At 39.0% G+C, this 21,529-nt stretch overlaps 1 protein-coding gene across 22 annotated transcripts in view; it reads right to left on the minus strand.

Moving 5' to 3' along the window:
* MAGI1 (membrane associated guanylate kinase, WW and PDZ domain containing 1) overlaps positions 1–21,529 on the minus strand; it is a 680,038-nt gene that overhangs the window by 67,425 nt on the left and 591,084 nt on the right. For all 22 annotated transcript variants that reach the window (XM_039477259.2, XM_074404507.1, XM_074404511.1 and 19 more), the window contains 4 exons: positions 20,751–20,905; positions 18,024–18,116; positions 11,285–11,467; positions 10,115–10,735 (listed from right to left, as the gene is read on the minus strand). In XM_039477259.2, the coding sequence (XP_039333193.1) occupies positions 10,115–10,735; positions 11,285–11,467; positions 18,024–18,116; positions 20,751–20,905 (1,052 nt within the window). The remainder of the gene's footprint in view (positions 1–10,114; positions 10,736–11,284; positions 11,468–18,023; positions 18,117–20,750; positions 20,906–21,529) is intronic.

The raw sequence follows: 21,529 nt of genomic DNA on the forward strand, positions 1-21,529 counted from the left end.
TTGAATTCAAATGGGCTTTCACAATTAACATGTGTGAGAAGAAACCCTTGATTTTACAGCTCAAGTCCTACCTGCTTCTACCCTGGGATCCACATCTCAGCAAAGATTCTGCCAAGGTTAAAAATTCTGGGGTCATTTTGGCTCCCTCCTTTTTCCTTTCCTTCAGTTGGGGTCAGCAAATACAGCCCATAGGCCACATACAGTTTTCTTGGAACACAACCAGCCCGTTCCTTTACATATCACCTGATACAAGGGCAGAGTGGAGTAGTGGGGACAGAGACTGTAGGGCCCATAAAGCCTAACATGTCGACCCTTTGGCTCTTTATAGAAAAAGTGTGTCCCCACTGCCCCCCGCCATTCTGCAGTCAACCTATGGAGTCCTGCTGACCATTCTTTAGGTGTCCCAAGTCCCCCACTGCTGTGATCCACTGTTTGCCCTGTAGTCCAAGCTGCTGACACTCTTGCTTGAACTTCTGCAAAAGCCCTCATGGGTCTCCCCTTCCACTCCTGCTCCCCTAAAATATATTCTTCACATATATGCCAGAGGGACTATCCAAACATGTTACTGAGAGCCTGTCCCTTTACCGTGTGAATCTGGACTTCACACTGCAAATGGAATTCTAACTCCAGTCTCTGACTTCAGCCACCCCAATTCCCTGTTCCCCTTTCTCCAGGCACACAGATCTCCACTCCAATTCTTTCTTGGGGTCTTTGTACTAATTGCCCCTTCTGCTAAAATACTGTTCCCTTCTCTGTGGACACTCAAGTTTCACCTCTATTCTAGAAGAGCCCCCTCACCACTGGGCCTGCCACACCTGTTCACTTTACCTGGTCTGATTTGCTTCACAGCACTTTTCTTTGGCTGACGAAATCTTGTTCATTTGTTTATTTTTGCCCTTTCTCACCTTCCCCTAGAATAAAAGCCACATGAAATCAGGAGCCTATTTGTTTCATTTGCAGATGACGCTGCTCTATTCCCAGTGCTTAGACACTGACAAGTATGTGATGTTAATGAATTTGTCCCCCAAAAAGAGACAACAAAGCAACTTCTTTATATTCAAATTCAGCACTTAAATAAAAGCACAGAATAATAATTCTACAGCCTGCCAGCCAAGGGAATGAAATTCTACCACTCTTCCAGAAAGGGGAAGGGATGCCACCACACCTTAATGAGAATTATAAATCACAACATGAACACATTTGTAATAAATAATGCATATAAGTAAGTAACTCAATGCATTAAGTTTACCTTCAAGGAGAATGAGACATTGTCTTGTAGAACAAAAAGTAAAAGTTTTAGCTGTGCCAACCACTTTGCATTATGAATATAACAGAAATATAACTGAAATCATACAATAAAGTCTGAGTTGCATATAAATGTTAAATAAGTAAAGCTTACTTAAGTTTAAAAACCGTAAGATCAAAAATCCATAAAGAAACCAGAGTTTCTAAAGATGTGAAAGTAAGGAATAATTTTTATGCATTACATAATGAAAGACAGAATCAAAATAGAAACCTTTTTATATTTATCTCATCTCTTGCTATAGGTCATCTCAAATATAAATGTGACCTATCAGTCTACAAAGAATTCTCAAATAAAATCCTTGATAACTTTAAACCATGGCAATAAATCAAAATAGTAACTTAAAACTGCATTGTGAAAAAGGCCAGAAGGCTCCTTTAATACCAAATTGGAATGCCATCGTGTTTAGCATGGTGGAAGTGCCAGGAAATTTGCTAATTTTAACTTGAACAACTCTTAACAGCTATGAAGATGTTAGGCAGCACGTTGGATGTGACAAGAGAACTCAACTTACAAAATTATTAGAAAATAGAAGCGCCACAGATAAGTGGTGACTGAGGTCAATTAGTTTGAGGTACTGAATCAATGAATCAGATAAACACACCAAGGAGACTTCAAAGTCTTCCTTTTAAAATAGACTTCTACCAAATTGTAACTTGCTGATAGCTCACATGACAGATCATACATATTTGATATGTAATAATTTTAGCTGAGTTTTTCTCGTGTTTTGAAGTTTCTTCCATTTTTTGGATTAAAGATACTTTATGAAATAATTTAATTTAAGCTCCTTAAATAACATCAGTCTAGGATAAAAGCTGAGCTGCTTCCCGGCCAGGCGGAGGTCCTGTAAGCTGCTTGTAAACTTGATGACACCATGCCAGGATTGAGAAGTTGGAGACTGCCTCCAAGGACTTACACTTTACACTCTTAAATCCTCTGAGTCCTTGCATCCCCTAACATCCAGTTAACACATATGAAGAACTCGGGGCAGTGACTAAACACGGAAATAAGGTAATAAACAGGACCTATGTTTATTACTATCTACATAAAAAGAAATCTATTAACCATGAAGGTGACTTCAATTCCACATTTTTCTTCTATTCAAATGTATAAATAAAAAAGAAACGGTAAAAGAAAGGATATTCAGACACTCACTTCTAAGAGTGAAATAATTAGAAGCTCTAGAACTGTGCTGTGCAACAGCCTTCCTGAAATGGTGGAAATGTTCCCTACCTACGCTGTCCAATACAGTAGCCACTCGCCACATGTGGCTATTGAGCTCTTGACGTGTGGCCAGATGGACTGAGAAACTGAAATTTAAATCTTAGGTACTTTTAATTGTGAGATAGTGGCTACTTTACAAGATGCAGAAGAACAGGCTTTGGAGCCAACATGATTCACTGGCATGATGCTCCTCTATCTTGGCCTATGGACACAATAAACAATGCATCTACTAGTTGTTTAGGGCGGCCTGTGAACAGAGCGCACAGCTATTGCAAGCAAACAGATGTGGGTTCAGAGTTAGGCTCTGTTACCTTTTAGCTGTGTGACTAGGGAGTGGTCAGTCTCCCGCTGCCGATTTCCTCAGCTATCATGATAATGCTCACATCTCAGAAAGTTCTCTGGAGGATTAGCACTTAGGAAAACAAAGGAGCTAGCATTAACTCATCTTTTCATTCAGTGTAGATGATTTTCTGAATACCTATAATGGGCTAGGCACTGTTTTAGGCAGCAAGGATAAAGTGGTGATTGCAACCAAGTCCCTTCTCTCATGGGGATCACAGGTAGGTACAGTACATAAGAAAGATCACAAGAGCGGACGATGATCATGGGAGATGCTGCTTGATTTATGAGGAATGGTTAAAGCAGACTTCTCAGATGAAAGGGGATGAAATAACCTCTGAGCCAAGGTCTGAAGGATGTGAGTGAGGAGGTCCTGTGGCTACCTAGGAGAAGAAAAATACAGACAGAGGGAGATGTAAGTGCTAGGGCCCTGACACAGGACTTTAAAGTTCACGCTTAATGATGGGAAGCTATTCTGACATGAGGCTGCCTTGATCCAATGTAGTTTAAAGCACTGTACCTGGAGGGCAAACTAGAGGAAGCACTGAGACCTGTTGCGAGGCCACTGCAAGGCCAGGTGCCCTACAATGGGTGGTAGAGGCCAGGGAAGGGGTGAGATGTAAACCAAGCCTGAGTACACTCAGAAGGAAGAACTGGCAGTATTTGCTGATGGGAACATATAAGACTCCCACATTATTAAGATATCACTCTAAACACAACCTGAATTCCCATTTCTGGGGCCCTACAGCTCAGTTTCAGATATTGTGGCAGTCAAGCATTTAAGCAGTACAATGTACAATTCATTCTCTAGTCCAAGACCAGAGGGCAAAGAGCAGAAGTGCCTGATCACCTGGGTTTAACTCTCTGTGCATGCCTTACTGTGGTTCTAATCATAATGGTTTTGTGTCATTTCAGAAACACATGCACGCACACACATGTGCACACACACACAGAACTAATGCTAGTAATGCACTTAGATTATGAGATTAGACACTGCTTTCTGTTTGGATCAATGACGAATTAAGAACTAAATATCATCAGTAAATTTTGATGAGAATTAAGATACATCACTTTGCCCACAGACTTCAGGCTTTATTCATTTCTTTTTGCATAAGAGACAGTCCACAACAGTTACGGCACTGGGGCAATTTCTTGCCTGTAAAGCAGGAGGCTCTTTAGTAGAGTGGTTAAGTACCGCCTGGAGCCAGAATTTCAAGGCTCCAATCCTAGCTTTGCCACTAACCAGCTAATCTGGGCAAATCACAGAAACTCCCTGGACCTCAGCTTCCTCTTTTCCAAAATAGAGCTAAGATTGTATTTACTTCAGAGGACTCTTATGAATTACGGTATGTAAAATGTCTAGAAGCATGCCTTGAACACTGTAGAAGCATTTACTGTTTTCAACAAATCTTAGGCAGGTTTTCCCAACTTAAACAGAATTTTCTCCTTTGTTTTATACTAATTTATACTACATTTAGCTGTGGGGTTTCAGCATCTAAAACAAAAAGAATTTTGTCCTAGCATAGAAGCTAACAATCACTGCCTTCACTTCACAAGGATCCAACCCAGTATCACACTGCAAATTGGTGGCAGTTTCAATGTGGCGGAAAAAATGAAGTCTTGAGAGGTCTTCTTTACCTTCTTGTGCATGTGTGTGTGCATGAATGCATGTTATGTGTATTGCATGTATCATGGGAACATAGTAAGTACTCAGGAAATCACAGTAGTAACATTCTCACTACCATCACGACCACCATTTTCCTATCTAAGTTTTGCCTTTTAACTCTCATCATTTTTCTAGAGTTATGAAATGTGCTTACCAAGCAGAGGATTAATCTTCTACTGTGATTGGTGGATCAAGTTAAATTTATTCAGCTATTATTTACTGAGACCTTATCACTTGCCAGGTTCCCCAGGAAGTGCCAGGGACACAAGAGTAAGAGTCAAACACACTACTGCCCTCTAGGAATATTAACATTTCATGACTTTATAATCAGACCCTGAAATTACTTAGTGGCCTGACAAAAGTATTCAGTACATGGTTTGTGCAAACTAGAAAGGAAAATATCACTTCCATTACTGTTGTGATCAGCAAAAGCCAGTGGGAGATGATGCTCTAAATGAGCATCTCCAATAGCAAGTCCCCCCTTCTGTTCTCCTCTGAAGTAGAAAAATGTAGAATGTGGGAGCCGAAATGGACCTTCAGGAAGACTGAGAAATCTGTCGCTTATAAAACAGACTTTAAAACATAAACGTTACTCAGAAATGAAAATATTAAAATAAGCTTTATAAACTTATTTTCACCTGCTTCACAGAATCAAAACTAAAAGGGACCGTGGAGGCAGAAGCCTAACATTGTTTGCAACTCTGGTTGTACATCAGAATTAGCAGTGGAGCCTGGGCAACACAGTGAGACCCTGCCTCTACAAAACAATTTTTAAAAAAGATTAGCCATGCATAGTAGCACATGCCTGTAGTCCTAGCTATTCAAGAGGCTAAGGCAGGGGGATCGGTTGAGCCCAGGAATTTGAGGATGTCATGGACCATGATCATGTACTCCAGCCTGGGCAACAGAGCAAGACCCTATATCAAGAGAAAAAAATGTAAAAAAACCTACCAGTGGAAGATGTCTGAACTCACACACTGAGACTAATAATCTGTATGGCACAGCTAGAATTTTTTATAAAAAATAAAATACAAATCCTTCCTCACTCAATTGCTACTATTAGGCAATATCAGTGTAACACTGCGGCTTTATTATGTGATGATTGCTATGTCAAGAACTGGCACAAATGCTAACCTTATTTAATCTATGTACGTCATGCCCATGCATGGCAGGTATTAGATTCCCATTTCTTTTCAGAAGTCTAACTAACTTTGGAGAAAGCAAGTGACTTGCCGAAACTCATAGCGTGATTAAAGCAGGAGCCAGGATTTAAACTTACATCCTCTGGCTCCAGAGTCCTGTGGTCTTTCCTCTGTACAACAGTAAGTTCATTCCTGGCATAAAATTTGAGCCACAATGGAGTGCCTGAAAGATTCTCTAGCTCAAAACATTCATTTTTTAGATGAAAAAAAAAAAAAAAATAAGTGTCAGAGTAGAAGAGTAGCCTTCTCAAGTATATACAGCAGCTTAAGGGCAGAGTTTGTACTCAAGGTCAGCTCCTGGCACCCCAAGCTCAGCTTTCTTTTTAATAGATGCCTTCTCTCAAAAGCAAAACATGGGTTCTTCACTTGCATACAGTGTTGCCAAATCTTTTCTTGAAACAGAGTGTTGTTGACTCAACATGAAATTACATCTTAAAGAGTGTCACACCTACTGATAGGTGTGAATAGGCTAAATATCCAAAATATTTGACAGAGAGGGGCACAGGTAATTATGTTGTCTACATAAGACCTTTTTTAGAAAAGTAAAAAATCTTCATGGGATAAATTTGATAGCTTTGACAAATTGGAAAAAAACACACCAACTACTTGGTAATCACCTTCTAGTTGGTTTTCTAAACACTTCAAAGAAGTCTCTAGATGCACACTGGCATCAGGTGACAGGATTTCCGAATGCAGATGCAGATGCTGTGTTCAAAAACGGTAAAAAACACGTTCCTGACTGGACAGCAGAGGGAGGAGTAAGGACACATAATGAGAGGAGGGGAACCAGGCACAGGAAGGAGCTGCCCTTTAAAAACCTGAGTGACTGACGGGCAGGCAGGGAGATGTTGATGATGCAGAGAAGATTTGTAAACAAATGAAGACTGGTCCTGGCTAGCTGGGAGTGTGGATGAGCACCCCACAGCAGCTCTAAGCCTGACTCAGGAAACTGTCTGATCCTAGAAATTTACAAATGATATTTCAACCTTCAGCTTGATTTCTAGGAATGGACTAAAAATGCTAAAAATGAAATGTATTGGATCTTGACAAGAACAAATATCAAAAATGAGCACTAGAGATCAGGAATTAAAATACATGGTACAAACATAGCCATTACTTTGGGCCAGTTCTGCCCCAAAGTAAAAACGGCTCGTTCTTTAAAGCAAAGAAAGCTACAACCTCACAACAGGAATTCCTGGGACTTAGGAACAGTGTAAATGAGTTTATCAGTCTTCTAATTAGCAATTTCAAAAAAAATTAGATTCATGAGAAAGAATGCGTGAAGTGGCCATTGACTTTCTCATTCAACCTAGCTGCTGTTTTGTACCCTCACCAGGCCTTCTCATTACCCCTCCATTATATAGGAGAGATGATTAAATGTCAGCCCTGATTCAAGCAACTAATGTATGGCAGAAACAAATATATTTATATGCTTTCCAGAAAGATTAATAGTAGCTGGTGCTAGCCTGCTAACTGCAGAGATACAAACTTTCTATCCTATACATAAATCAAACACAAGACATATGGTGTATTTTAAAGACTGCTGATGTCACAGTGATTTTAAATTACTCATATTCTGAAGTAAACTATGTAGATGTTGATGAATATGACAATACATTTTGAATTGTTTCATATAAATGTTATAGAATGTAACAGCATTAATAAGAAGATGGCATTGGGAATTAAGAAGAGAGAATGCAAACATATTTAAAATCAAGGAGTATAGTCAGACGTGGTGGCTCAAGCCTGTAATCTTAGCACTTAGGGAGGTTGAGGCATGTGGATCCCTTGAACGCAGGAGTTCTAGACCAGCCTGGATAACATAGTGAAATCATTTCTACTGAAAATACAAAAATCAGCCGGGAGTAGTGGCACACACTTATAGTCCCAGCTACTTGGGGGTGAGAGGAAGGAAGATCAATTGAACCTAGGAGGCTGAGGCTGCAGTGAGCTGAGATGGCAGCACTGCACTGCTGCCTGGGTGACAAAGTGAGACCCTGTCTCAAATATATACATATGTATGTATGTGTATATATAAAAAATAAAATATATATTTATTATTTGTATATTATAAAATATATCATTTTTAATATATAATAAATATATAAGGTATTATTTATATTATTTAAAATATAAATTTATTATTTCTATATTATAAATATATATTATATATTTCTATGAAATATATATTAAAATAGTTTTATAAAAAATATTTTGCTTTATATATAAAATAAAATACGAAATGAAATGAAATATAAAATCAAGGAGTATGTTTCCATAATCAGTTGTTTGCTGGCTTAGGCAAATTCATTACAATATGGTTCTAATAAGTTACTTGGCTATAATGAGATTTTATGTTTGGTCTCCTTAGAAGTGAATCTAATGGGATAGAAAAACTCAACATATCCGTAACAGAAATGAGAAAGCAGATAGATGAGTTAGGAGAACAAGGTGGTCTGTGTCTGTCAAATGAGCAGTGGCTGAATCAGAATTGCACCTGATGTACCAAGAACTATTTGAAAGTTTCCAGGCTGTCAGTCACAGTATTAAGCAATTATACAAAACTCAGTGTCACTCAGGTAAGTAGGGCAGAACATTGAACTGGAAACCACAGAGCCAGGGTGAACAGCTCTGAACTACTATGGGCTGGTGGCTTCCTGCCTCACAGGGAAGTGACAAAGATCAGAGGAGAGGCACATGCAGGTGTGAAAGTGCTTTACGTATCACTGATTCATCTATAAGGGCCAGGTTTCATCATCACTATCATCGTTATTGTCATAACCGTTCTACGCTCAAGTCATTTTCTACTACATACATCTTGGCGAGCGTTAAAAACCAATTCTCTGGGCAGTCAAGTGATCTAGGTACAAGAAGAGACTTGAAAATTAGTTACTGGAAATGGGATTTTTAAAAATAAAATTTGCACAATGCCTTTTATAACTGTCTAAGTCAGGCTCACTGAGCATTTCAATTCCTATAGACACCTGCTCTTTATTGTGGGTTTCCTTCAAATGAACCCAGCCATTCTGATCGCAGAACACACGGCTTCATGAAAACATGAGAATCTGGCTGCTGTAACACAAATGAGCTCCTCTGTTGCAACAAACCAAAAGAAAGTCGAAGTCTGGTTCATGATCTCTTTTCAGAAGGCCTACATATATTTTGCATGAAACAAATCGTGGCAAGGATTGGGGAACAGCCATTCTCAGGCCCACAGTGTGACACTATCAGTCATGACTAATCACATATATGTATATATCATAGGAGCAAGACATTTCAATATGGTGGAAAATATTGCTCAGTGTAAGGTCCTGGGTTTTCTGGTGAGGCAGTGTGTGGGATGTGGAGTCAAAGAGAAAGGAGGAAGCTTAATGCCTTGAAATTTAGGATAACTCAGATCTCTGAGATCCTAAACTACTTTATTAAAATGTGAGCATGTGGAAGGAAGTGTTTAGTAGAATTAGCAGACTTCTTGTTTCTGCCAAATAGAAATAATCACATATCTATTCACTTATTCATACCTATTCATTCATAAATACCTAAAGGAGTCAGGTGTTGTGTTAAATACTGGGGATAACAGCTGTCCACATGCACACATGGGCCCTGGCATTACGAAGTTTTATATTCTAATGAAAGAGAAATAATAATAATAATAAATACATGAAATAATGCCTTGTGCTAAAAAGAGTGATGATGATCAAGGTTATGAAGAAATGTGATAAAGATTAAATGGAAATGTTGGGAGCTACTTTAGATAAAGTGATGGGAGAAGTCCTCTTCCAGAAGGAGACCTGAATGAGATGGCGCCAGCTGGGAAGAGCTGGGAAAGGAGCACTCCAGGCACAGGGAACAGTAAGCGCAAAGGCCCTGAGGCAAGAAAGGGCTTTCAAGCATTAAAGGAGCTCCAGAAAAGCAGCCAGTAGGGCTAAAGCACCATTTAATGGAAAAGAGAAACGTGAGACACGTTTGGAGGAGTGACCACAGCCACATTTGACAGACTATTTGGCCAAGTTCAGGAGACCAGTCTGGACTCAAATGCCTGGGCTCAAGTGAGTGATCTTTCCACCTCGGCCTCTCAAACAGCCAGGACTACAGGTGGGTATCACTACACCCAACTTAGGTTTTTAAATCTTAATGTTTTTAAAAGGCTCAATCTCTTTTAAAGTATCACTCTAACAGCATATGTCTATCATAATATATAAACCGTAATTTTTACGTGAAAGGGGTTAGCATTTGAAGAAATCAGTATTTTGAAACATTTAAATAAAAATGAACTTAAAGGAATACACATTTAAAAAGTCCCCGTGGTCATCTGAGTGAGCTAAGCAATGAATCTGTGATTAAAAAAAAAAATTCAAAGAACAAAACAAACCTACTTACCTCCTCGTTGCACCAACAATGTGACCTCACTTCCCTTAGGACACTCAACCAGCATATCCACCACTTGGTTGTGAGTTAGAGCCTGCACGTTCTTCTTATTAACTTCCACTATGAGATCCCCTTCTTTCAGGCCTCGGCACCTTGGGCTGTCGACAATCTGTTTCACTCTTTGGCCACCCCCACCAGGACTGTCTGCGATAGTAAAACCAAAGCCCATTGGCCCTTTGATGATATGAACAGTTATGAGTTCTGGCTGAGTGGCTATGGAAGAAGCCAAAGAAACAGTGTCATTAGGATAACCATGAGAACTACTTGAAGCCATGTCTGCTGGGCTGCTTGGCCTGGCATCCTTCATGCCATTGACTTTGCCTGTTTTGCTACTGTGGCTAGCTGGTGAATCATAGGTCTCTTGCCCATTCACAATAATTGGTTCTTTATCCAAAATGGCTACCGAGGTCACTAAACTTGTATTGGGGTCATCTGGATCAAAAGGCAATGGATAACCTCGGCAGAGCTCAAGGTCCACACTGGCACCAATGGGGATGGACTGGAAGATCTTCACAACTTGAGCATGTGTGTGTCCCAAAACACAGGTGTCATTCACACTGACAATCACATCCCCTGTAGAAGAGAAGAGTGTGGAGGTTAAAAAAAGGACGCAGAAAATTGTCATCAGTATTATAACATATTCCACTAATATAAAGCTGAACTGAAACTGCATGTGGGTGTGATACTCCAGGGCACAGACTGCTTCTATTCTTTCAGTACCTAGTGTCTTCCCCGCTAATAAGAATAAAATAATCACTGAGAGAACACTGGAGCTTTCTCCTTAAAAAAAAAACAAAACAAAACAAAACAAAAAAACTCACTGCAGAAATCCAAGCTTAGAATTCATTTATTCAAATGGGAATCTACAGTTTTAATAAATTACTGCTTTTGTACTCACAGAGTTTCCCAAAGTTAAAATAATTTCACAGGTTTTAATCTGTCCCAAGGGATGGATTTATATAATGTGGAGACCTGGCTCATTCTCAAGGTGTTTTAAGGTATAAGCATGTGCAATCATGACACTGTTTGGTCTTACTCAAACCAAACATCATGATTGCAGACGTTTATGTTCTGGGTTGGAGTCTTACCACACAGAATACACTAAGGCCATGTGGACGCTACCTGTTTCCATCTTGCCATCCAATGCAGCAGGACCATCTAGGACCAAGCTCTTGATCTGGAGAAACTCGTCAGGTTCATCCCCTCCAACCACCGTGAAGCCAAAGCCACGACTGCTTTTCCGCAGCTTCGTGTGAATGAACTTGCCTTTCAACTCAGAAGGGTTTCGTGTAAAAAAGGGTTTGCCTGCATTAAAGTAAGAAAAGCATAAGGAATGTCACCATCAGTGAAAAGGGGAATTAAACAAGATTTGAGACAACATATAGATCATTCTTCAAGCTTATGCCCTGGAGCCTTTGGGCACACAGCATCTTAAGAAAGTCCTCTCTTAATTTCAGGAACAAGGATGTTCCTAGGCCCCACTGTTGAAGGAGAGAGGTATGTCCCTCCAGTGTCTAAAAGAAACTACAAGAGAGGGATGGCATTAGACCCTGTCAGGTGACACACTTCTTGGTTTCCATTCATTCAGTTTGACAGAAATTGAGCTGTCATAAGCTCCTTCACAAAAAATGGAATTAGTCTGTTTTATGTCTTTTGTTTTGTTTTATTTTTTATTTTGCAATATGGCTTCCAATGTGCTGCTTTGAGCCTGGCTTCTACTTGAAAAACCAACGGAGCAGCAAAACCTTTAGTTTTAATCAAACAGAAAATCCAGGCTGAAAATGCACAGATAATACCAGAAAACATACTATGGTCACAAATAATATTTTGACAAAAATGTAGAATGATTATTTTCAAAATTAAGAGTCATCATTTTGAATTCAATTCTAAATTCAATTGATTTTTTCCTATTAATTTGCACCTTTTATTAAATTTGTGAAACAGCCAACACATGTCCACGGCTAAGATTAGTGTTTATAACAAGCTTTGGATATTTGTTTTAAAAAAACACAAACCGGCTCATGTAATCCCAGCACTCTAGGAGGCTAATGTGGGCAGATCACGAAGTGAGGAATTCAAGACCAGCCTGGCCAACATGGTGAAATCTCATCTCTACTAAAAATACAAAACTTAGCTGGGCATGGTGGCAGGTGCCTGTAATCCCAGCTACTCGGGAGGCTGAGGCAGGATAATTGCTTGAACCCAGGAGGTGGAAGTTGTAGTGAGCCAAGATGGCACCATTACACTCCAGCCTGGGCGACAGAGCAAGACTCAATCTCGAAAGAAAGAAAGAAAGAAAGAAAGAAAGAAAGGAATGAAAGGAAAGAAAGAGAGAGAGAGAATGAAAGAAAGAAAGGAAAAGAAGGAGAGAAACAAAAAACACAAACCAAAAAACAACCAAACCAAACCAACCAAACAACCCCGAAATCCTAAAGTAGTTACTAACAGTAGCCATATAGCTCCAAATTCAGCTTTCTTATTTAAAATATATTAGGCTGGGCATGGTGGCTCACGCCTATAATCATAGCACTTTGGGTGGTCAAGGCAGGTAGACCACCTGAGGTTAGGAATTTGAGACCAAACTGGGCAACATGGTAAAACCCCATCTCTACTAAAAAAAAAAAAAAAAAAAAAAAAAAGCTAGGTGAGGTGGCGGGTGCCTGTAATCCCAGCTACTTGGGAGGCCGAGGAGGCAAGAGAATCACTTGAACCCAGGAGGTGGAGGTTGCAGTAAGCCAAGTCTCGGCATTGCATTCCAGCCTGGGCAACAAGAGCAAAATTCTATCTCAAAAAGTAAATAAACAAAATAAATTAAATTAACAGATAGAGATACAGCTAAATAATTTCCAAACATGAAACCTAAAGTTTTATTGAGTTTTCTTGATACGTTCACAAATAACATTTTGAACATAAATCAAAATGTATTCTTTTGGGATTTACTTGGCACATACCTGTAACTGAGAAACTTACTGAAACTTCTCTGATTACCCCAAGTAGTAGACCCAATTTCATGAGCAGATTCTTTCATCTCTCCTAACTTTACTTACTTCTTATACCCTGTCCTTGCCACACACAGATTCTCCACCTGCCCTGTTTCTTTTCTATCAAAAATGTTATCCAAAACAAAAAGAGACAGAGAAAGAGGGAGACATTAGTCCCTTACACCCCTGCACTAGGAGCCTGGGACCTAGGAAGAAAAGTTATTTTTGGTTAGTTATATCTAAAAGGCCTTAAAAGGTCTCTGGGCATGCATACAATTTTTAATTGCATATTTTAAAAGTTTCTGGCTCTCGTAAAAAAGACTCTTTTAAATTGCCTGCAATCAGAGGTCCTTTTGCTAACCTGCTCTTTAGCACAGTCCCAAAGGCTTGTTGGAAGCTTGACAAACTACAGCCCTATCACAGTGGTGAAAGAAAGGCAAGACTTAGAAGGATTTGCCATGCAAAGTCATTTGCCAAGGCACTGGGAGGGTGGTGTCACTTCCACCAAGAGCTTTGGGGAGACCACTGCCAAGACAATTATCAGATGGAAATTGGTAAGATAACCCCCAAATTTACTTTAGGGGGAGGAGGGTAAGTGGCCTACACTCTTGCAGTAGGGGCTGCTAGGGCATTCCAGGACTTTGAAAGGAAAGACATTTTAGTTATGCAGAGACATCATTGACAGCCATTACCTTTCCAGCAAGACCTTCCCTAACCACCTTACTAAAAATTGCAGTACCTCCAACATTCCCAATCCCTTTTTCCTGCTTTATTTTTGCCCTTAGCATTTACCACCTTCAAAAAGAATATACATCTTACCTATTTTTTTCCTACTGTCCCCCAGTCCTATGCATGAAGCGCACTGCCTATGCAGGTACAGAAAACCACTAGAATGCTAGTTCCATGAGAATTTTTCTGTGTATATCCAGTATCTAGAATATGGTCTGGTACATTTTATGCACTCCAAAAATTTTTGTTGAGGGAGTGAATGAATGAACAAATAAAAGCACATAGAAATGAAATTGAACATGTTTTTGGGAAGGCTGAAAAGCGATATTTGGGTGTTAGAGCTTTTCACTCCTATTATAGGCTAAGTTAGAAAATGTGAAAATGTGCCTGGCAGTTTATGTAATTTAAGAAAATACATTAGCATATTTTGTGCTGAGAATGTTAACTTAATAAAGACATGAGCAGAACTTTGAAATTATACAACTGACTTCCTTTTTCAATGTTTAACAAGGGAGGGAAGATCAGAAGGTTTCACATTTATGCACATTTTATTACTCTTTACTTCTGGGTGGATCATTAGTTAATGTAGCTTTTGGAAAGAAATGCTTTTCGCCCCCTAGGCAGTGGAATTTGGAGCTCTCAGCTGCAGCCCTGTGGTGCATGTGATTTTCTAAGATCCTAACTTCTGTTTACCAGTCACCAGTGGTAAGACTTGGTTGTGTGGGAAAATCACCTGTGTAGCTTTTAAAAATGTACTCATTTCCAGTTCCTTCCCTAGACTCACTGATCAGGATGTTCTGGGTCTTGGCCCAAAACTCTGCACCTGAACAACCCTTAGGTGTCTGTTTCCCTGCTGGGCTCAGGGGAGGGGAAAGAAGTGTCATTTCTTGACCCTAGTGTTTAAATACCCTAGACCAGTACTGTCTAATGGCACTTTCTATGACGATGAAAATGCTCTGCATCTGCACCGTCCAATATGGCAGCTACTAGTCAGACGTAGCCACTGAACTCTTGAAATGTGGCTAGTGAGGCTGAGAAACTGAAGTTTTTGATTTTTTAACTGTAATTAAATTGAAATGGCAATGTGTAACCAGTGGCTTCCATACTGAACAGCATAGACTTAGACTACACAAATGAGGCGCAGTTTAACCTTTCAACCAAAAACATTTCAACCAGAAGTTAAACTATTCCTCATGAAAATTAGTGTTCAAATCTGTAGTCTGCTACTTAGTGGCTATATATGGCCAAGGTACTAAACCTCTCTGCCTGAGTATCACAAGTACAAATGGAGGCAATGATGATACCTATTTCACATGATAGTTGTGAGGAACAACCATGATAGATAACGGAGGTAAAGTGCCTAGGAAGGTACCTAGCACATAATAAGAGCTCAATAAATGAGTTACTGTTTTGATGGCAATGGTGGCAGAGTGAGTGTGGTGGAGGGGTAGCTGCAAAAATCTCTCTCTAAGCACAAGCTTGAAGCTGCGGAGTTTTCACAAGAGCATATCTTCAAATTATCACCTGCTGGAATTAGAAACACATTCTTGATCAGGGAAGAATTTAGTTGACCTATCAATTTAGCAAAATTAATACCAAACAATCTACCCAGATTAGCTATATGTCTTCTTCCTGACAGTCTATCAACACTAGATATTGCCCAAGATACAAGACGCAAGACATTAGACACTAGATGGTTAATCAAGACACTTAACCAGCAGGCAGGTAACCCAGAGTTATAACCAATGAGGCTAAAGTCTAACTTAATGTTTACTGAAATCACAGCTTAGAGCCAAATGGTACGGATTTTAACTGGTTTCTTTGGTATTAGTTATGTTCCAAAGATTATAAAGGTGCTTGAAAGGTGTGGCTCAGCAGAGAGACTACACAGTAGAAGAGTACTAAGAATAAATGAATCAATCCCAAGGAGAGTTCAGTGAGCCTGAACCTTCCCAGACACTACTGAATGGTATTTGAAAGTGGGGTCTTTGGGAGGTGATTAGATTATGAGAGTGGAGCCCACGTGATGGGCTTATTCTTATAAGTCCCTTCTCACTCTACTCTGCACTACGTGAGAAAATGGCCATCTGTGAACCAGGAACTGGACTCTCATTGAACATTGGATCTGCTAGCACTGTGATCTTGGACTTTCCAGTCTCCAGAAGTGATGAATAAATGTTTGCTGTTTAAGCCACCTAGTCTATGGCAACTTGTCAAAGCTGCCTGAACCAAGACACTAGTGGATGTCTTGGTCAATCATTAGATGACTAAGAGGAATAAGGAAGAGATATAAGAAAATAAGGAAGAAGAAGAAGAAAAAAGAAAGTCTGAGTGAAAGAAAAGTAAGAATTTGAGTCTACTACAGATAAATACCATCCAGATTATTAGTTGGTACATGAAGAATTGGCACCCAGAACCTGAACCTTTAAAGCTTTGATTTATTTAATTTCTAAGGTAAGTATTTAAGGAAGTCTGGTTGGCTATTCTATATGTATATGTAGACAAATGGATGGATAGATGGATGGAGACTTTTTCACTCAATACTAACTTCATCAGAAAATAGATATCAAGGGATTACGCCTTGTTTGGGATTATCTCACAGTGAAAAAACCAGAAAACAGACAATCATAGTCTCTTGCCTCCATGGGATTTAAAGTCTAATGAGAAAACTCTTGTTAAATTATAGCACACAAATCAACACTAGTTATAATGGTTACATTTCATAAATGCAAAGTACAGAATGGTTAAGAGGAAACATAGTAGGGGAATCTAGCAAGGACTTGAGGTGAACAGGAGTTAGCACAGTAAGAAGGAGGAGGAAAAGACAGCTGCAAACAGAAAGAACAGCCTCTGCAAAGACTCATAAGCAGTCCACAGCTTTGCTGGTTAAAAGAACTGAAAGGAAGCTAACTTACTGTGACAGGGGGGAAGGTAAGAAGGCATGAACCTGCAGAAGGAATTTTATATTTACAAACAAACAAACGAAACTGAGGAATCCACATTCAAGTTGATATTAATCAACATATTATTATCTACTACGTCCAATCTTTATTAAAGCCATTATCACCATTAAAAAGTATATTCATGCCAGAAAAAATTGTTTTACATAAATTTATATTAATTCTAATCTCATGAAATGTCAGCTAGCAGAGAAAAAATTTCTCTTATAAAACTTATAATGAATTAAAATTAGAGAGATGAATTGCTCAACTTATCTTTTTATATCTTACACAATTAAATCTCTTTAAAAATGTAGAAAGGAAAACACATTTTGGAGTATTTTTAGTGTTTCTGTACCAAAAACATTCTCCAACTCTGTCAAACATGATGCTCATTTAAAAGAAAAAGAAAACTAAACACAACTATTTTCTATAATTTAAGAGTAATGAGGCCTGAAAGTTGCAAGGTTCTGGAGCTTCCAATTCTCAAGAATAATCGTCTATAAGGGCCTCATCCTATGTGCAAATGTAAACAAACAAGACCCACTGAAATATTGTAAACATGCATAAATACCCAAACTGCAGCAAGGATAGGGAATGAGAACTGAAAACACAGTATCAAACCATTTACATTTATAGCAAAGTCTTAGTCAAAACCTAGTATGTTGGCTAGGATCTCGGAATATCTAACGCCGAGTTTCAGATTTATCTTTTTTAACATACTGTTAAATAACTGTGGTGTCTAAATCAGTGATTCATTCCTATCTCTAGGATGGGTTTGCTCCCCAGAGACATCTGGCAATGTCTGGGGACAGTTTCCTCGTCACAATGTCAGAGGTGAGCTGTGTGCTACTGGCATCTAGTGGCCATGGGACATCTCACAGTGCCCAGGACAGCCCCACACAACAAAGAATTAACTACCCCAAAATGGCAATGGTGCTGAGGTTTAGAAACCTTGGTTTGAATGATCATGTAATAAATCGTCTTTATTTTTAAAGTATTACAAATAGTTGGAAAAAAATTACTCAGGAAAATTTCTAATTTTTCTTGACAAGTCTAACGAACGATACTTTCATCACTGTTTTCATTATTTATGGGTTTCACTATTGAAGGAATGACTTGAGAGCTACAAGACTCCACTTTTTAAAACACCTTTAAAAAATCAGATTTTCAGCTAAAACCATAACACAATTAGAAAAACAAGCACTTTACCCTGAAGTGGAGCTTCCCTGGCTGGTTCTGGATTGCTTGTGGGGTGGTTTGGAATAGCAGGAGGCACAAGGGCTGAGTGATCTTCTGTCCATTCTATAAGAAAGAAAAGAAAGTTTCCTATTTTTCCTTCAAATGCCTTGTTTACTTACTTATGATTCACCTTACTATTAGTAATACCCAAAGCAATAAAACCAAGGGCAGATAATTTAGATTAAAAATAAGTTGTTATCCGACCTCACTCTATAAAGATCTTTTTTTCCTGTCTAAGACATTTGGGGAAATAAATATTATGATATAATGAATGAAAACTCCAGTTCTCCCTGGCCGGAAAGTCCAAAGTGAGGTCAGTTTAAAAATGTCAAGAAAGATGTACAGTCAACCAATGGCAGCTGTATAAGGGAGAAATTTCTTCAATGTGATTGAGATATGAGCTGGGCTGCTGAGGCCAGCTTGTCTTAGGTAGGGAGGAAGATGAAGGTAGATTTCAGCAGTTTGCTAAGGGTGCACTCTTCGGTCATCTCTGAAATCCAAATGAGACCCATTACGACTACTCCTGGACCCTAACTGTAGTCTTATGCACCTTGAAGGCCAGACATAATTCACAGTGAGTGACCCTTGAGATGCACCCCAGAATCACTTCCAGCTCAGCAATCATATTCAACTGCACATTCTCATTTGCAAACTGTGCAAACTGTACTTTCTAACACTACCAAGTTTTATCAGCTCAGGAAAGACACATTTTAAAAAGCATTTTTAGACAGAAAAACAACAGATGTTGATAAGGATGTGGAAAAAAAGGGAATGCTTATACATTGTTGGTGAGAATGTATACTGCAACCTCTACAGAACCACCATTCAATCCAACAGTCCCACTGCTGGGTATCTACCTGAAGAAAGAGAAATCATTCTATCAAAATGGTATCTACATTTGTATGTTTCCTGCAGCACTATTCACAATAGCAAAGGTACAGAATCAACCTAAATGTCCATCAGCAGATGACTGGATAAAGAAAATGTGCTGTGTAAGCCATGGAATACTACTCAGCCATAAAAAAGACAATAAAATTATGTGTTTTGCAGCAACATGAATGGAACTAGAGGCTATTATCTTAAGTGAAACAACTCAGAAACGAAAAGCCCAATACCACATGTTCTCACTTCTGAGTGGGAGCTAAATAATGTGTACCCATGGACATGAAGTGTGGAAATAGACCACGGAGACTTGGAAGGGTTGGAGGGGGCTGAAGGTTGATAAGTTACTTAATGAGTACATGTATACTATTTGGGTAATGGTTATACTAAAAGCCTGGCCTACCACCACTTAATATACCCGTGTGTGAAAAGCTGCACTTGTGCCCACTAAATGTATATAAGAAAAAATTTCCTTTTAGCTAGAAAAGAGACTAAGGTAGAGAATATTTCAATGGGTGAATATACACAGACATACATACCTATTCTACCTAAATTGTATAGTCCAGGGCAGTGGTTGGCAAACTATGGCCCACGAGCCAAACTGGGGCCAGTTCCTGTTTGGATACAGCCTGTGAGCCAAGAATAACTTATGTTTTCAAATGATTGAAAAGTAATAAAAAGAATACTTTGAGACATATGAAAATTATATGAAGTTCAAATTACAGTGCCCATAAGTAAAATTTTATTGAAACACAGCTGCACCCATTCATTTACATATTATCTACAGCTGTTTGCATACTACAATGGCAGAGGTGAGTACTTCTAACAGAGATTGACTATATGAATCACCAAGCCTAAAATATTAATTATCTGGCCATTAACTGAAAAAGTTTGCCAACATGCAGTCTAAGGTTTATATTTATTATATTCAATATTATAGTAACAGAAGCATTACACTTCATATTCTATTTGATATTCACATATTAATATTAAGGGGAGTATTAAGCCTATTATTTTAAAAGATCACAATGAAAAACTGGGAAAAGTCAGAGTATCTAGTAATCAATGAGTGGCTAAAGTAGAGGCATTCATAAAATGGAATATTATATCACCAGTATAAAGTATAAGCTAACTCTATATTAGTTAACTTTGAAATATGTGCAAGAAATAAAAAGCGAGAAAACAGGTCTCAAAGACATACTACATACGTATAAATTATAATCAAATTTTTGTTAAAATATGCATACATGTATAGCCCTATAAAATTTCTGCGTAGGGCTTATCTCCAATAATGGGAAGGTGGCAAGCAGGGGAAAATGTATGTTCTATATTTCTGAACTGCCCATATTTTTACCGTGAGAATGAATTAGTCTGTAATTTTTAAAAGTCACCCAAAACTACCAGCTTTACATGGTTCTTTACATGTAACGTTCCTAAAATTAAAAGTTAGTTTCATGCCCAGTAACTCAACTTAAAGTAAAAATGCTAAAAGTGGTTTGGATTTAGATACCAGTTGCAATGCAAACACTGCGGGGACAAGAGATTTCCTTCCCACTCAGAAAGTTATCTGATCTAACCATGCTCCTTTCTAAATTAAAGTGGAGATCTGGATGCCTCTGAATAAGAATCTCCACTTTAGCTATCCAGAGGAACACGGAGATGGGGTTCTCTTCCTCCCCTCAGGACATCAACTCCTCAGTGTGGCAAGAGATGACCCAATCATCGAGGCCAGTTTTGACCACACGGGGGTGTCAGTGCTCAGGTTTCGCCCCATACTCTCCTGCTCAAGAAAAAGCCTAGAGGGAAGAGGCCAACCTTCTGTCTGCTGGGGCTGCTGCTGCTGTTGCTGCTGCTGTTGCTGCTGCTGCTGCTGCTGCTGCTGCTGCTGCTGCTGCTGCTGCTGCTCAAGCTGCTTCTTCCGTTTGGCTTCTAGAACTGGGTTTTCATACTGTGTCTTCCTGTTGATGTGGCTGGGGAAGACAGCAAATAGCATTCAGCTTGGAAACACTTCATCCCACCAGCAAAATGCCAATTAGACCAAGTCCTTGGACTCAAACTGAGCAGAGCAGGTGGTCTGAAATGCGAACCCTCATGTGTTAAAATGCCCAGTTAGAAAGAGGAAATAAAAATGAGAGGTTTCCATTACTGACTGCTTATATGCACTAAGCACTGGACCACCAGTTTTACATGCATTTTATTTAAAACTCCTCAGTAAATGCCAGGAGGTAAGTCCTATTTTTATTCATATATTATAAATAAGGAAAATAAGTTTCTGGGCAGTTAAATGATTCACCTAGCATAATATAGCTAGTAAGCAGTAAACAGGCATGCAAGCTCAGGGTTGCCTGCTTTCAGATCCCAGAATTTTAACCACTAACCCCTTCAAATGTCCAAGATACCACCTGACAGGGGAAGTTGCTTTAATCAACAAGAAGTAGATTAAGGAATTATTGAGAAATAAGATTAAAGTGGCTATGTGACATCGTCTGTAACATACAATGCCAGAACTACCGTGTAACTGTCTAAAGTAGGGTTCACAGAAGCATAAACAGTCATCCAAACAATGAAGTTAAACAACGAACTCTACTCACATC

The sequence above is a fragment of the Saimiri boliviensis genome, chromosome 8, assembly GCF_048565385.1.
Source record: "Saimiri boliviensis isolate mSaiBol1 chromosome 8, mSaiBol1.pri, whole genome shotgun sequence".
Classification (NCBI taxonomy): Eukaryota; Metazoa; Chordata; class Mammalia; order Primates; family Cebidae; genus Saimiri; species Saimiri boliviensis.